The sequence below is a fragment of the Schistocerca americana genome, chromosome 2 (genome assembly GCF_021461395.2).
Source record: "Schistocerca americana isolate TAMUIC-IGC-003095 chromosome 2, iqSchAmer2.1, whole genome shotgun sequence".
Classification (NCBI taxonomy): Eukaryota; Metazoa; Arthropoda; class Insecta; order Orthoptera; family Acrididae; genus Schistocerca; species Schistocerca americana.
The window spans coordinates 315,999,610-316,014,481 of record NC_060120.1 but is presented as its reverse complement, the minus strand read 5'-3'; the positions used below and the strand labels follow the sequence as shown (position 1 = coordinate 316,014,481).

The window sequence follows — 14,872 nt, the reverse complement described above, 5'->3', positions numbered from 1 at the left end:
CTGTTCAAGCTGGTGGAGGCTCTGTAATGCTGTAGAGTGTGTGCAGTTGGAGTGATATAGGATCCCTGATACTTCTAGATGCAACTCTGACAGGTAACATGTACGTAAGTATCCTGTTTGATCGCCTGCATCCATTCATGTCCATTGTGCATTCCGACGGACTTGGCCAATTCCAACAGTACAGTGCAACACCTCACACATCTAGAATTGCTACAGAGTGGCTCCATGAACACTCTTCAGAGTTTAAACATTCCACTGCCCACCAAACTCTCCAGATATGAACATTATTGAGCATATCTGGGATGTCATACAATGTGCTGTTCAGAAGAGATCTCCACTCCCTCGTACTCTTATGGATTTATGGACAGCCCTGCAGAATTCATGGTGTCAATTCCTTCCAGCACTACTACAGACATTCGTGTTGCAGCATTTCTGCATGCTTGCATTTCCCTACACGATATTAGGCAGCTGGAACAGTTCCTTTGGCTCTTCGGTGTAAATTAGGAAATGAGACATGAAAAGTACCAGATGAGTTTTGCCATTTGGGCATTCAGATAACTGATAGTGGCAAAAGTAAAGAGAATATAAAATTTAGACTGGCAAGAAGAAATATGTTAACACTGAACGTAAATATAAGTGTTAGAAAACCTTTTCTAGGTATGTTGAATGTATCCTTATTGGAAGTGATACTTGGAAAATAAACAGTACAGGCTGGAAAAAAAACAGAAGCTATCAACAAGTGGTATTACAGAAGAAGGCCGAAGATTCATTGGGTAGATTAATAACTAACTAGGGATAGCAGGGTAGGGTTGTAGGATGATGCTAGTGCTGCTTATGGGAGTGCACAGGGATGTGATGGGGAAAGGATAGGGGCTACGAGGTGCAGCACCTGGAGTCTGGTATTGGAAGGGAGTGAAAGGGAAAGTAGAGAAGGGGAACTGTGCGGGTGCACTGACAGGATAGAAGTCATTTATAGGGTTGGAGTGTTTGCAGGAAGAGAGGGATATAAGCAGGGGGAGGACAGGAACTAGCTAAGGTTGACACGAGAGAGCTTTTGAGAATGAAGGATTTGTTGCAGGGAGAGTTTTCACCTGAATAATTTGAAAAAAGTGTGTGTTGGTGGGAAGAATCCAGATGGCACAGGCTGTGAAACAATTGGTGAAACTGAGCCCATTTTCGTGGACAGCATGCTCAACCAGGTCCTGTTGTCCCTTGGCCACAGTTTGGTGGTGGCAGTTCATGTAGACAGACAGCTAATTTGACAGACAACACATGTAGAATGCCACACAGGTAATGCCGCTAAGTTGGTAGGCCACAAAGCTGCTTTCACAGGTGGCCCTGCCTTGCCTTTCATGCATTTCTGCCATGCATTGTATTGAAAACCAACGTAACTCCATTCAGTTTTTATAATTCTAAGTTGCATCCAGTGCCGTAGTAGGTACAAGTTTTAAAATTTATGTCGTGCAGACTGTGTCCTAGAAAGTATACTTTCATGGGTACATTACTGGATGTGATGTACAAGCATTGATTATTTAGTGGCACCAGATGGAACTTTCTGATGCAACTTCCTTTGGATTTTGTGCTTAACTCTGCTGTTGACCTAATATCAGTTAAAGATTCTCCAATTGAAATATATATCTGCTTTACTTATTCAAAACTATATACCATACTGGGACGTAAACCCAATACAATTCTCGTAAATGCAGTTTTTTCAAACTTTTATTTTAATTCATAAAATTAATATTTTATTTTTTAATTACTAATCACATTAATATGTGAGTTCATAATAAATTAAAATCTGGTGTTGTTGTTGTGGTCTTCAGTCCTGAGACTGGTTTGATGCAGCTCTCCATGCTACTCTATCCTGTGCAAGCTTCTTCATCTCCCAGTACCTACTGCAACCTACATCCTTCTGAATCTGTTTAGTATATTCATCTCTTGGTCTTCCTCTACGATTTTACCCTCCACACTGCCCTCCAGTACTAAATTGGTGATCCCTTGATGCCTCAGAACATGTCCTACCAACCGATCCCTTCTTCTAGTCAAGTTGTGCCACAAACTTCCCTTCTCCCCAATCCTATTCAATACCTCCTCATTAGTTATATGATCTACCCATCTAATCTTCAGCATTCTTCTATAGCAACACATTTCGAAAGCTTCTATTCTCTTCTTGTCCAAACCAGTTATCGTCCATGTTTCACTTCCATACATGGCTACACTCCACACAAATACTTTCAGAAACGACTTCCTGACACTTAAATCAATACTCGATGTTAACAAATTTATCTTCTTCAGAAACGCTTTCCTTGCCATTGCCATTCTACATTTTATATCCTCTCTACTTCGACCATCATCAGTTATTTTGCTCCCCAAATAGCAAAATTCCTTTACTACTTCAAGTGTCTCATTTCCTAATCTAATTCCCTCAGCATCACCCGAGTTAACTCGACTACATTCCATTATCCTCGTTTTGCTTTTGTTGATGTTCATCTTATACCCTCCTTTCATGACACTGTCCATTCCATTCAACTGCTCTTCCAAGTCCTTTGCTGTCTCTGACAGAATTACAATGTCATCGGCGAACCTCAAAGTTTTTCTTTCTTCTCCATGGATTTTAATACCTACTTCGAATTTTTCTTTTGTTTCCCTCACTGCTTGCTCAATATACAGATTGAATAACATTGGGGATAGGCTACAACCCTGTCTCACTCCCTTCCCAACCACTGCTTCCCTTTCATGCCCCTCGACTCTTATAACTGCCATCTGGTTTCTGTACAAATTGTAAATAGCCTTTCGCTCCCTGTATTTTACCCCGGCCACCTTCAGAGAGTATTCCAGTCAACATTGTCATAAGCTTTCTCTAAGTCTACAAATGCTAGAAACGTAGGTTTGCCTTTCCTTAATCTAGCTTCTAAGATAAGTCGTAGGGTCAGTATTGCCTCACGTGTTCCAATATATCTACGGAATCCAAACTGATCTGCCCCGAGGTTGGCTTCTACTAGTTTTTCCATTCGTCTGTAAAGAATTCGCATTAGTATTTTGCATCCGTGACTTATTAAACTGATTGTTCGGTAATTTCACATCTATCAGCACCTGCTTTCTTTGGGATTAGAATTATTATATTCTTCTTGAAGTCTGAGGGTATTTCGCCTGTCTCATACATCTTGCTCACCAGATGGTAGAGTTTTCTCAGGACTGGCTCTCCCAAGGCTGTCAGTAGTTATAATGGAATGTTGTCTACTCCCGGGGCCTTGTTTCGACTCAGGTCTTTCAGTGCTCTGTCAAACTCTTCACGCAGTATCGTATCTCCCATTTCATCTTCATCTACATCCTCTTCCATTTCCATAATATTGTCCTCAAGTACATTGCCCTTGTATAGATCCTCTATATACTCCTTCCACCTTCCTGCTTTCCCTTCTTTGCTTAGAACTGGGTTTCCATCTGAGCTCTTGATATTCATACAAGTGGTTCTCTTTTCTCCAAAGGTCTCTTTAATTTTCCTGTAGGCATGATCTATCTTACTCCTAGTGATATGCGCCTCTACATCCTTACATTTGTCGTCTAGCCATACCTGCTTAGCCATTTTGCACTTCCTGTCGATCTCATTTTTGAGACGTTTGTATTCCTTTTTGCCTGCTTCATTTACTGAATTTTTGTATTTTCTCGTTTCATCAATTAAATTCAATATTTCTTCTGTTACCCAAGGATTTCTACTAGCCCTCGTCTTTTTACCTACTAGATCCTCTGCTGCCTTCACTACTTCATCTCTCAAAGCTACCCATTCTTCTTCTACTGTATTTCTTTCCCCCATTCCTGTCAATTGTTCCCTTATGCTCTCCCTGAAACTCTGTACAACCTCTGGCTCTTTCAGTTTATCCAGGTCCCATCTCCTTAAATTCCCACCTTTTTGCAGTTTCTTCAGTTTTAATCTACAGTTCATAACCAATAGATTGTGGTCAGAGTCCACATCTGCCCCTGGAAATGTCTTACAATTTAAAACCTGGTTTCTAAATCTCTGTCTTACCATTATATAATCTATCTGAAACCTGTCAGTATCTCCAGGCTTCTTCCATGCATACAACCTTCTTTTATGATTCTTGAACCAAGTGTTAGCTATGATTAAGTTGTGCTCTGTGCAAAATTCTATCCGGCGGCTTCCTCTTTCATTTCTTAGCCCCAATCCACATTCCCCTACTATGTTTCCTTCTCTTCCTTTACCTACTGTCGAATTCCAGTCACCCATGACTATTAAATTTTTGTCTCCCTTCACTGTCTGAATAATTTCTTTTATTTCATCATACATTTCTTCAATTTCTTCGTCATCTGCAGAGCTAGTTGGCATATAAACTTGTACTACTGTAGTAGGTGTGGGCTTTGTGTCTATCTTGGCCACAATAATGTGTTCACTATGCTGTTTGTAGTAGCTCACCCGCACTCCTATTTTTTTATTCATTATTAAACTGTCTCCTGCATTACCCCTATTTGATTTTGTATTTATAACCCTGTATTCGCCTGACCAAAATTCTTGTTCCTCCTGCCAGCAAACTTCACTAATTCCTACTATATCTAACTTTAACCTATCCATTTCCCTTTTTAAATTTTCTAACCTACCTGCTCGATTAAGGGATCTCACATTCCACACTCCGAACCGTAGAACACCAGTTTTCTTTCTCCTGATAACAACGTCCTCTTGAGTAGTGCCCGCCTGGAGATCTGAATGGGGGTGTATTTTACCTCTGGAAATCTGGTATAAAGCATTAAATAGAAAATAAGGTACTTTCTAATTTTTAGCAATTACAAATAAATACAAACATAAAATTAAAACAGTTGTTAATTATGTATAAATATTTTTTTAATTTAACAATAATACATACAGCATTTTTGTATGAAATTTTAATTTATGATGACTACTTGTATTTTCATGTCATTTATTATTAAAAAGACATCTTTATTTGGAAGTGATCCATTTTTTGCTATTTTAACATGTCATTAAAAATGTAAAGCAAGTGTGTCTACCAAGAATCAAACCAGTGACCTCACGATTACAAGAGTAAAGCTTGATGCTCATTGCTATAGTCACCTCTGTTAATAGCTTCAATTATTTTATACTTAACTGTTCTTAGAGCTGTTCAAAGAAAATTTTTTCGAGAGGTTTGAGAGGTGCATTGAACTGCTTTAGGAAATTAATGTCTCGGCACTGACCTTAAAACCCTAGAGGTAAAAAAAAAAAAAAAAATTCGAAGAAGATCAGTCAGTATGGTTCCCTTGTGCAGCCTGCATCTCACCTTCTGATCAGTTTTAATCTGCTATGAAATTTAGTTACAGTGTACATGACATTGCAAAGTGAACGTTTTCTATAACTTTTTACTTTACGTTATGTTTCTGTATGAGGAATTTTTGTGAATTGTTTTGTCTGTATAGCTGTAGGTTACGAGTCAGTAAAACAACATATATTGAATATCCATGTCAATTGCAGGTGCACACCACCCAAAGCATTGCAGCTATCACCATCACCTGGATCGAGTCCATTTTCATCACTGCGCCGGCAGCGACGTGTACCTCATGTAGTAGCAGACGTGCCCACTCCCTCTGGCTCAGTCTTTCCATTTAGTCCTGGAAGTCCTTCAAGTCGACCCTTTCCCGGAGAAGACGATGCCGAGAAGGAGCCAGATCGGAAGTGTGCTGTGGATGCAACTGGTGGATGTCTACGGCTATCAGCTCAGTCGCCGCCTTCGGATAGTTCGGCATCTGGTATGTTTCACAGTTGAGCCTCCTTGCATGGGGATACTGTTGACTTACTCCTTCATGTGAGAAAGATGAAATTGTATATTGGTTTATTGTGATACATATGAATGATGGTAAAGAATTACACACAATTGAAGCTTTGATGACAAGTAAATGAATGTTTGCATGAAAAGTGCTCAGTGTTCTTGCCGTGTCAGATTCAGATAAAACCCAAGCTTTCAGTTATTACCTCTATCATGATCATCAGGGGCTAAGTCTGAAACAACTCGGAAATGGTGCATAATGAGGTGGCATTCTGTACATCAATAAATTTTGTTTGCGATCATCATCCTTTGCTTCAGGCGGTAAACTTCGAGAAGTTTTCCTCTGTGTTCTTTCTTTGTTAAATACACACTTCCATCCATTGCTAAGCACATACCTGGCATGTATATTGGAGTTGTAATCACATAGTCTAATTTTAACTGCTTTTCTGATCAGTAATCCATTGTGTGAGCAAATATCCTTGTTTGTTCAGACAAAACTGGCTATTCATGTAGCAGTGCATGGAAGCATCCATTTCATGAAGGAAGAGCACAGAGGAAGATTTCTTGCCATTTGCCGCCTTATGTAAGGGATGCTGTTGCAAGTGATGCTGGATAGAACGCGTAAACAAAATCTGTTGACATAAAGGGTGCCTCCTAAGTACACACAATTTCCATGTCATCATGACATAATCCAGTCCTGAGGGTATAAAAGTGGGAGCATAGCCAGTTTCATGATAGTCACATTTATCCCCTAATGATGACGATGATGGTGGCAATCATCAAAAGCTTGGAATTTTATCCATATTTGATGCATCAAGTAAATGGAGAACTTTTTATGCAAGTACTCCGTTGTGAATTATTTCATAGCCAGATTGCATGGTTGTTTGTGATGTTCAGGATTGCTTTTAATTAGTCTGCCAAGTGGAAACTTTTCCAGCAGGGTTTTATAACAAAAGATTTGAATCTTAGCCTCTCCTTCTTTGACTAGTCACAATACTGCGATTGGACTCTGACCAAAGTATTCTGACTTGTTGACCTCATGGAAGTGGTAGGGTTTCTGTGAATATCAATATATGGAGTGGGAATCCTATTAAACTGTGTGTAAAATGTCCATTACTTTATCTTTCGTGTACAATATATTAGTTCAGCAAGCTGCACATTTATGAACTGCCATAGGCTTCAGGACATTATAGACCCACTAGTTTAATTTCATATTTTGTATTGCAAATAAGTGCATTTTCTGAGAAGGACCGTCTCCATCTACTTCTACATCTACATACATACTCCGCAAGCCTCCGTACGGTGCGTGGCGGAGGGTGCCTTGTACCACAACTAGTCACTTCCTTTCCTGTTCCACTCACGGGTAGAGTGAGAGAAAAGCAACTGTCTATATGCCTCTGTTTGTGCACTAATTTCTAGCATCTTCTCCAATAATGCACTTTCATAAATCTTTGTTACTTCCATGTGTCATTTGTACTGTAGTTTGTATTGTCAGGTAAAAACTGTAACAGTAAGGCTATTACATTCAGCATGACAGAACATTTTCAAAGTTATTGGTTGATTGAGCCAGATTTGAAATTTTGGATAGAAGAAAGCTTTACAATGTTAAGTTTTCTTTAAGTAATATGGGCATAACAGTTGTCAAAAGCCATGCCAAAGTATTAAAACATTTTAGCAAATTTACAGTCTACAAAAATACCACTCCTCTAGTTTTTGAACTCACCTATCAATACTTTGGTGTATTCAAACACTGATGACTCACAAGTTAATGTGGTCAGCTGGAAGTGATGTAGAGTTATTTTTTAAAAAATGTTCAACAATAGTGAAATAGCCAGAAGAATGGAACTGCAGCAAACTGAAATTGCGTGCTTAATGCTTTATGGTATTGTGCCATATTATAAAGATAGACTGAGGGAATCATATTACTTCCTCTAATCATTTTATTATAAGATTTGATGAGTCACTTGATAAGGTTTGTCAAGAAACTCAAATGGATATAAATATCAGATTTTGGAGTAATGGGAGGGGGGGGGGTTGTACATGATACTTAACATCTGCTTTGCTTTGTTGTACACACTTCTACCTCTTATAAGCCTTAATAAAATTTTACAGAACTCAATTGAATGGACCAAATATTAATCATAAATTTTTCAGCAATCTGAAATCTGAGTGCAGTCTGTGAAACAAATTAATGATTCAGTGATACTTAATATGGACAGTTGCACAAGAATGTCCAAATTATACTTCTGTGGCACCAATTCTGCATAGGTCTTTAGTGACAGTCATTCAAAATATACTGTGAAGATTTATCAAAGCAGATGTAGGGCCTACTGAAGTCTGTTGATTTCTTAACAAGTATAGACTTAACTGATAAAAAAATTCTTAACAAGTATAGACTTAACTGATAAAAAAAATTTGCTTCTGTACAATCAAATACACTTAGGATTTGGTACTAAAAAAGCTATCAGAGAATTAAAAAAGACAAAAAAAGTCACTTATCAAATGATCTTACAGTTTATAAAAGATGTCACAACTGCTTTCATAGCTTTTACAGAAAAATTATTGACACAGTTACTCTTACTAAGCTTACTAAAGGTACATTTTCCCAAAGTCAACAGCGAGAGACTGAAAAGTCTACTCACTGTTTTGAATAAAAGTAATTGTATCAGTGGTATTGTGCCTGATGAAATCATTTGAGATTTAAGCAATTTATGTTCTCAATCTTCGGCATAACTAATTCTCAAAAATTATTTGCAGGCTAAGAAACACCTAGATCATTTTTGGAATGAATTAATTGTTACACACACCTATCGACAGTCATTAATAAAATTGTTAAAGATGGTTATGATTTTATCTCATGGCAGTGCTAATATTGAAAGAGGTTTTTCAGTCAATTATGAGTGCTTGGTTGAGAATGTGAAAAATTAAACTTTAATTGCTCAACAATTAATATATGATTCCATCCTAAATCAAACAAATGGATATGTTGCAACTTTTGATGTCCCAAAGTCTGTAATTCATTCTTACCAGAAGTTGGGTTCAGAATTGTCAGAAGAGACTATATGTTGAGATAAAGAAGTTAAAATAACTGAATCAGAAGATTTGAGAAAAAAATTGTAGTAAATTAAAAAAAAAAACATTTGGCATGAAAAATCCAGACTTTTAGCTAAGATTTTAAATGATTGATGAGCAATGTAAAAATACTCAATAATTTGATCTGCCAAATATTAAAATTTTAATTTGAACTAGTTCGTACTACAAATCATTAGCTTGTTTTGTGTTAATTCATTTTAAATTATGTAGATTTTATAAATGTGTTAAATTACTTATAATTACGATCTATATCAGTGCACTGAAAACGAATAAAATAAAAAGTAAACTATATAAATTGACAGAGTTAAAGGTTCCGCCTTAATTTTTGTGAGTTTTGTACCAGATTTAATTATTTTCAGTTAGAAAACAATGAAGACTTTAATTGTTATTATAACATAAATAAAAATTTCAAAATCAGGGGAAAATATTACAAACTTTACTGGAAAAACTGGAAATACGAGGAAATATTTGATTCATTTCTATGTTGCCATCCTCATCTCAGCCTTGGTCTTCCCCCTGATCTGTTACTTGTGATGTCGTCTTCCTCCGCCTACCTGATCTGGCATTCTCAATGCATTATGTGCCCATACTATTTCAGTCTTCTCACTTTAATCACTCCCACAACGTCCACCAATTTGTAGAAACTTGTACAACTCCTGCAGTTTATGGTTCCTCCTTTTTCTCCCGTCATCTCTGTCCTTCACTAGTCCAAAAATCTGCCTCAGAATAGCATTCTCAAATATCTGTCTTTTGGTTTGGGATGAAGGTCTGTGCTCTCTATAGGACCACAGGTTATATCTCACTCCTGTAGATTAATCTTTGTGGATCTCAATAGAAGCTGAGACTTTAGTGGCTTTCCAAGTGCAAACCTCGACAACCTATTTCCTGCTTGAATTTTTGTCATTGTTAACGTCTGAAGGTTTATTGTTTTCCTCTCTGCTCACTACGAGGTATTTGGTCTTATCCATCTTCATCTTTAAGGCTGCCCACATTTTCTCCTCCAATAATACTCTTACCATCTGAATTATGTCTTGCTCATGTGATTTTTTTCTGGTAAAATTTTTATTAATTGTGACCAAAGCTTTCATCTGTTCGCAAATCATTTATTAAACTTGTTATTGATTGATGCTTTTAAATTGTGCAGCTGTGTACAAATTTATTAACATTAATCAAGTAATTAAATTTAGAAATGGAAGTATGGAATTACTGACACTCACCAACTTCCCCTGTTTTTGTCTGTGAGCAATTCATGTAGTGCAAAAATGTGTCTTCATGCAAAATCCAACTTTGGGGAGTAGGAAGCGAAGTAGAAGTTACAAAGCTCCTTCCTTATCTGTGCAGACAATGTAAATGTGTGTAGTGACATATTTAAAGTATTTCTTCATGACTACCTGTATATTGTAATTTTCCCAAGGAAGTAAGCAGTAACTTAACATATCTGTAAATCTGTTGTGTAAATGAATAAAAATGAAGGTAGCAATCACTTATCTGCAGTGGTGTGTAGCCTATAGACAAATTAAATACTAAAAATTCGTAACTGCCTTTTTCAGCTACCCCTCCTTTGCTAGAATAACTACACACTTTCTTACAACAGTCACAGTGCCTGACAGCGGATTTATTCATTATCAAGGGCAAGAAACACATGCATAGTGATTTGTGGATGAATTTGTTAGTGCTCTCGTTTATTCAGTGTCTGAAAAAAAAAACAAAGTGCTACGGGTGAACAATAAACAGCTTGATTTGACTGTTAGGTTTGCCATCAGACAATAAAATCAATATCACATAGTATTTCAATGGTCCAACTACGGCCTTCATCATATTAAATGCATTGAGACTGGTCCCTATCGAGAGACAAAAAGACAGGGCACTTGTCCCATAAGCTGTCAGATGGAAGTCCTTCATATTCGACCAGCAAAACGTATTCGTGGCAATTTTAGACTGTAATGTAATAATAGAAATTCCTGGGTGGAACAGTATGTAAAAAGAAGGGTAATGCAATCACTCACGTATAGTGGACTGATGTGTGGTGCATAGACACAATCATGTGGTGCATAGACACACGTAAGAGAAAGCAGTTTTTACTAGGTTTCGTGCTCTGACTCTTTATATTGCAAAAGTACACTCAGTGACACACTCAACCACACTGACACCCAAAACACATATTCCCACTGCCGTGGCGAGACACTATTCAGAGCAGTTGCCTGGACAGTGGTAAGGAAGGGTTATGTAGTGATGCAGGGGCCATGGAGGGTCATAGTGGGATATTGTGGGGCAGGTCTTTCAACAGATGACTCAACGTCTGCACAACAAGGTGAAAGGGGTTCAGAGGGTATATCTTAAAAGAGGTATAAAGGGAGAAAGGGGGAAGGAGAGGAAGGTAGAGATGAAGAGGGGGGAAGAGAAGATACAGGAAGGTGGGAAAACAGAGGGGGGGGGGGGGGAGAGAGAGAGAGAGAGAGAGAGAGAGAGAGAGAGAGAGAGAGAATATGCCTGGGTATGGGGGGAGTGTGGGAAAAGGCAGCACACAATCTGGACAGAGGAAGGGGTTGTGTGGACAAAGACAGAAGGGAAAAGGGAGAGAATTCCTGGGTATGGGGGGAGTGTGGGAAAAGGCAGCACACAATCTGGATGGGGGAAGGGGTAGTGTGGACAAAGACAGAAAGGAAAAGGTAAATTGAGGCTGTGGCAAACAGATTAGCAGAGGTCTAAGCCAGGGGGATTCCACAAGCACAGTCACAGTGAAGTAGCTGTGAAAGTCGTCTGCATGTTTGGCAACCAGGTGGTCAAGTTTTCAATTTATCCCAGCGTGGCGGTGGCCATTCATGTGAATAAGACAGTTGATTACGTATCATGTCCACATAGAAAGCTGTATAGTAATCACAGTGTAGGTGGTATGTAACATGGCTGCTTCATACAAGGCCCTGCCTTTTATTGGGGAGACTGTGGTAGGGGGTGGTGGATGGATGCACAGGATAGGTCTTGCACCTGGGGCACCAAGATTCATGACCACTGTGATGGAGCCTTTGTCAACAGGAAGGGTGGTAAGTTCATAACCTGAAGACAGTTCAGACCTAATCATCCTACCTGCAGACAAAAGCTCCATCACAGTGGTCATGAATTGTAATGACTACGTGGCTGAGGGTCTCTGCCAACTTTCCGATACCTCTGCATACAAACCTTATGACTGTGATCACATTACAGAAATCCAACAAGATCGCTAGCAGCTCGTTAAGGCCTTAGGTCCATCCCAAAACCTGACATTTGTATCCATCTCTCTCTTTACACCAGCCCCTCCCTCCCCCACACTCTTACCTTTTACATAATCCCCATACTCCATAAATCCAACCCCACCGGTCTCCCAACTGATTATCCCATTGTGTCAGTGTGCAGTGCTCCCATGGAATGAAGCTCTGCCTTTGTCCACAAACACCTCCAAAACACTGCCTGTAATCTCCCATCCTACATCTAACACACTGCTCACTTTTTCACCACCTTTCCACAGTTCCTGTCCTATTACCATCAGACTGCTTGTTGGTCATTGCAGATGTAACGTCCTTATACACCAACATCACCCATGCCAATGGCCTTGTGGCCATTAACACTACCTTTCACAAAGTCCTTCTGATATCAGACCTACCACATCTTTCCTAATCCTCCTGGCCAACCACATCTACACCCACAATTATTTCACTTTCAAAGGTCAAACCTGTAAACAAATCTGTGGTTCTGTCAAGGGTTCTCTCACCATTCTGTCAGCTTATTTATGAGCTGTCTGGAGGAATGCTTCCTATCCTGTCAATGCAGCCCACTCCAGTTTGGCAGCACAGTGCACTACTGTGAGCCTTCTGCTGCATCATGTCAGTAGTGACTTGGTGTAACATCAGGCTATTGTTGGATGGCAGCAACTCGGTCCTTCTCGGACCACTGCCTCGTCGCAGCATCAAGGCAGTCCCCTCAGGAGTGCCTTCCAGGGGAAGACGTCTTCTCACGTGCTGGTCGCGCATCGACGTTATGGGTGGCCAAAGCATTCTTGATCGCCCTGTGGTCAGCCATGTTCGCTGCCAGTACGCAGATCAGCGAGTCTGAATTGACAAGACTCGTAGACCACCTCATTCTTGGTGCAGCTCGTCATAAGTCGAACAGTGCTATCCACCCACCTCTGCACTTAAACAGTGCTATCCACCCACCACTGCACTTACAAAGGGAGGACAGGCTATGACTCGTCTTCGTGATTCTTCTTTGCCCAGTTGGCAGACTCAGTGAGTTGCGCGACAGATGGGCCCCTTCATGACAGAAGGTTTCTTCTGCACAGTCTTCTTTCCCATGGTGTGACACAGAGGACACAACAATCCATTTGCATTGTAAGAACAACAAACGACAATTTGCTCCTTTCCACAGCCACAGCACAGAACTTATTCTCAAGCTCTCTTCGGCCCAGTGAGTGTAGCATGCAGCAGCAGCAGCAGCGATGTGCACTCCTGACTGGTTTGGACTTCTAACTCCTTTCGTCTTCCTGTGCAGCCACTGAGTCATCTGTCAATAGATTTGCCCCACACTACCCCACATTCCCCTCCTTGTCTCACCGAGCAAGGTGGCGCAGTGGTTAGCACACTGGACTCGCATTCGGGATGACGACGGTTCAATCCCGTCTCCAGCCATCCTGATTTAGGTTTTCTGTGATTTCCCTAAATCGTTTCAGGCAAATGCCGGGATGGTTCCTTTGAAAGGGCACGGCCGATTTCCTTCCCAATCCTTCCCTAACCCGAGCTTGCGCTCCGTCTCTAATGACCTCATTGTCGACGGGACGTTAAACACTAACCACCACCACCACCACCACCACCACCACCACCACCTCCTCCTTGTCTCATGCATCCTTTCCCACCCCCTTCAGTCCAGGCAACTTCGCTCAGTAATGCATAACCAATAATCAGTCTCACTGTGGCAGTGGGAGTCTGCACTTGGGTGCCTGTGTCATTGCATGTGTAAACATGTGCACTTTTGCTAAAAAGAAGAGCCAGAGCTTGAAAGCTAGTGAAACATGTTTTCTGTTGTATGTGTGTATGCGGTACACATTAGTATGCTATAGTTGGTTGGTTGCTTTTCCCTTTTTCTGCATGTATATCCTAATACATTGCTCATGCTTTTTTTTTTACCACCATATAGGGATGTTGTCTCTGTTTCGCATTTGTTTGGCAGGGCAAAGTGACTGCCTCTTCTCTGATGACAGCAAGGATTGGACCATTGAAATATTATATCTCATTTGTTTTAGAATATGCTGGCAAATCCAGCAAAAATTCCATAAGAAACATCTTGCTCATCAACTATTTCAGATCAATTCATTGTAGAATGCAGTATAAATTAATCTAAAACTTAACATCCCAGTAGTAGTGGGCAAAAGGAGGGAGGATAAAGTGTCATTACAGAATTTGAATTGGGTGGAAAATGACAGGAGAGGAATGGACATGAAAAGGGGAAAGATGGGGATGTTATTGTGGATTCTCTAGTCCCAATTTCAATTCCGTGGAAACCAGATAATATCCACAGTGTGAAAATGTCGCCCCCACCATTGCTGCATATATTAACATTTTGTGAACTCACCTTTGCATATGGTTATGTGATTGGAGTTTGACTGCTCCATAGAGGTGGTAGACTTACTGCTTACAATAAAGAAGGGCAAAAAGATCATTCTGACAGTGGTAGCAAGAAACATCACTGAGACACTGAAATTATTTCCCTATGCTCAGTGTAAAATGTAATCATTTTCACTTATTTTCAATAGCAATCTCTAAAGTAATATATATTGTTTTAATCTCATTTTCTGATTTTATCAGTCTGTTCTCTCCATGGATTCCAAGTAGTCTACTTTTAATATTCTTTTCGTTATGCTCGCATTGTTACATGAATAACTTACAGAGTTTAGAATTTATGTGCATCCCTTTGCTTCATACTATACTAAGTTCAGTTGACATTCTGTAGGAGAAGCCTTTATTTAATTTGCATTTTGTTTTGGA

The 14,872-nt window shown here is 39.7% G+C and overlaps 1 protein-coding gene across 1 annotated transcript in view; it reads left to right on the top strand.

The window, feature by feature from the left end:
- The window catches only part of LOC124590535 (mucin-17), a 196,566-nt gene that overhangs the window by 175,982 nt on the left and 5,712 nt on the right, over positions 1–14,872 (top strand). The window contains exon 20 of the mRNA XM_047131656.1: positions 5,477–5,751. Coding sequence (XP_046987612.1) covers positions 5,477–5,751 — 275 coding nt within the window. The remainder of the gene's footprint in view (positions 1–5,476; positions 5,752–14,872) is intronic.